The sequence below is a fragment of the Papaver somniferum genome, unplaced genomic scaffold, assembly GCF_003573695.1.
Source record: "Papaver somniferum cultivar HN1 unplaced genomic scaffold, ASM357369v1 unplaced-scaffold_4127, whole genome shotgun sequence".
Classification (NCBI taxonomy): Eukaryota; Viridiplantae; Streptophyta; class Magnoliopsida; order Ranunculales; family Papaveraceae; genus Papaver; species Papaver somniferum.
The window spans coordinates 1-1401 of NW_020646669.1; the positions used below are offsets into that span (position 1 = coordinate 1).

The 1401-nt window shown below is 39.0% G+C and overlaps 1 protein-coding gene across 1 annotated transcript; it reads left to right on the forward strand.

The window, feature by feature from the left end:
• Positions 1 to 742: 742 nt before the first annotated feature.
• On the forward strand, positions 743 to 1333 carry LOC113342492 (the record flags this gene model as incomplete). The annotated part of the gene is made up of 1 exon (XM_026587027.1): positions 743 to 1333. A coding segment is annotated over exon 1 (591 nt), but the record flags the coding sequence as incomplete, so codon positions are not given.
• Between the last annotated feature and the right edge of the window lie 68 nt (positions 1334 to 1401).

A 1401-nucleotide genomic window follows, 5' to 3' on the forward strand; every position in this document is an offset into this window, starting at 1 on the left:
AGAAAAAAAAACGGTTACCTATCTCCCAAATATGCAATAAATGCACCTTGTAGTCAAACGTACTGTTGAATCTCAAATATTGCAATAACTTCATATAGATTCGTCAGTTTATATTTATATAAAGTGGCGACTCTAGCTTAAAACTGAACAGAATGGCATGTGTCTGTATGTTAAGAGTCGTAAGCATTATTTAAGGGTCGTCATTTGTTACCAATTGAGTCATTCGCCTGCTATAACACCTATGATGACGCCCTGGTACACAAACGACATTTCCTCAGTGTTTGGTCGTCAATATGCTAAAATATTAAGTGACGACCCTTGTAAATGTAAGATTTTCTAGGTTGTTGAGTCGTCAATCTGCAAGTTGAAATGGTGACGACTCTATCCTTTGCAAGGTTATTAATAGTTTGGTCGTCATTGTTTTATTTTAAATAGTGACAACCCTCTAATGAATGTTTTATGCTATGTTGCAGTTGGTGGTGCAACTAAGCTCTCAATCAGATCCAGTCACTATGATGGGTCTGGATACCTCCCAACACTATATGACTGATTTAGTATGTTTCCGTTGACCGTTTAATTATATCTAAATTATTTAATTAGTGATCTCATAGATGTGTAATTTCTTTGTTGAATGTAGACATGGAAAGACAAGGCTGAGGCCAAGGAATGACTCATCTCAAAGGAAAAAGAGAAGATGTGCATGGTTTTTCAAAGAAGACACGTCGATTGTAACAATACGGAGATGGTATGCGAGAGGGCAGGGAAAAGGGGAGAAAGTCACAAAGGTAAGAATTACAAATATGTGAAGAAGACGACTAGGCTCTACAAAACTGCGTCGAAGAAGTGTGAATGCCCTTTTAGGATTTATTTCAAAAGGCACCACGAAACTGATCGATGGAGATTGGATAGTATTCTGGACGGTCGTCACAACCATCCTCTACCTAAAAGTTTATATGGACACCCTGCATATGCCCGATTGAAACCGCATCAAATGGAGAAGGTCCGTCATACGAAGGGATGTAGGCCTATTAAGATCCTAAATGCAATAAGGAAGGAAGATAAGGATAACTTGTCTACCATTTCCACAATCTACGCTTCCAAAGCAACGCTCAAGAAAATCGAATGTGATGGTAGATTAATTATGCAACAGTATGAGTGGTTGGCAGAAAAACTTAACTACGCCATGCAAACCAGGGTGGGTCCGGGAAACAAGGTGACTCAGATTTTTCTTTCCCATCCTAGGATGGTGGATTTGGCTCAGTGTTTTTACCAGGTTCTGTTCATAGATTGCACCTACAAGACAAACATGTATAACATGCCGATGTTGAACGTGGTCAGTCATACTTCGGATAAACAATCATTCACCGTGGCATGGTGCTTTATGGAAAAAGAAGAAATAAA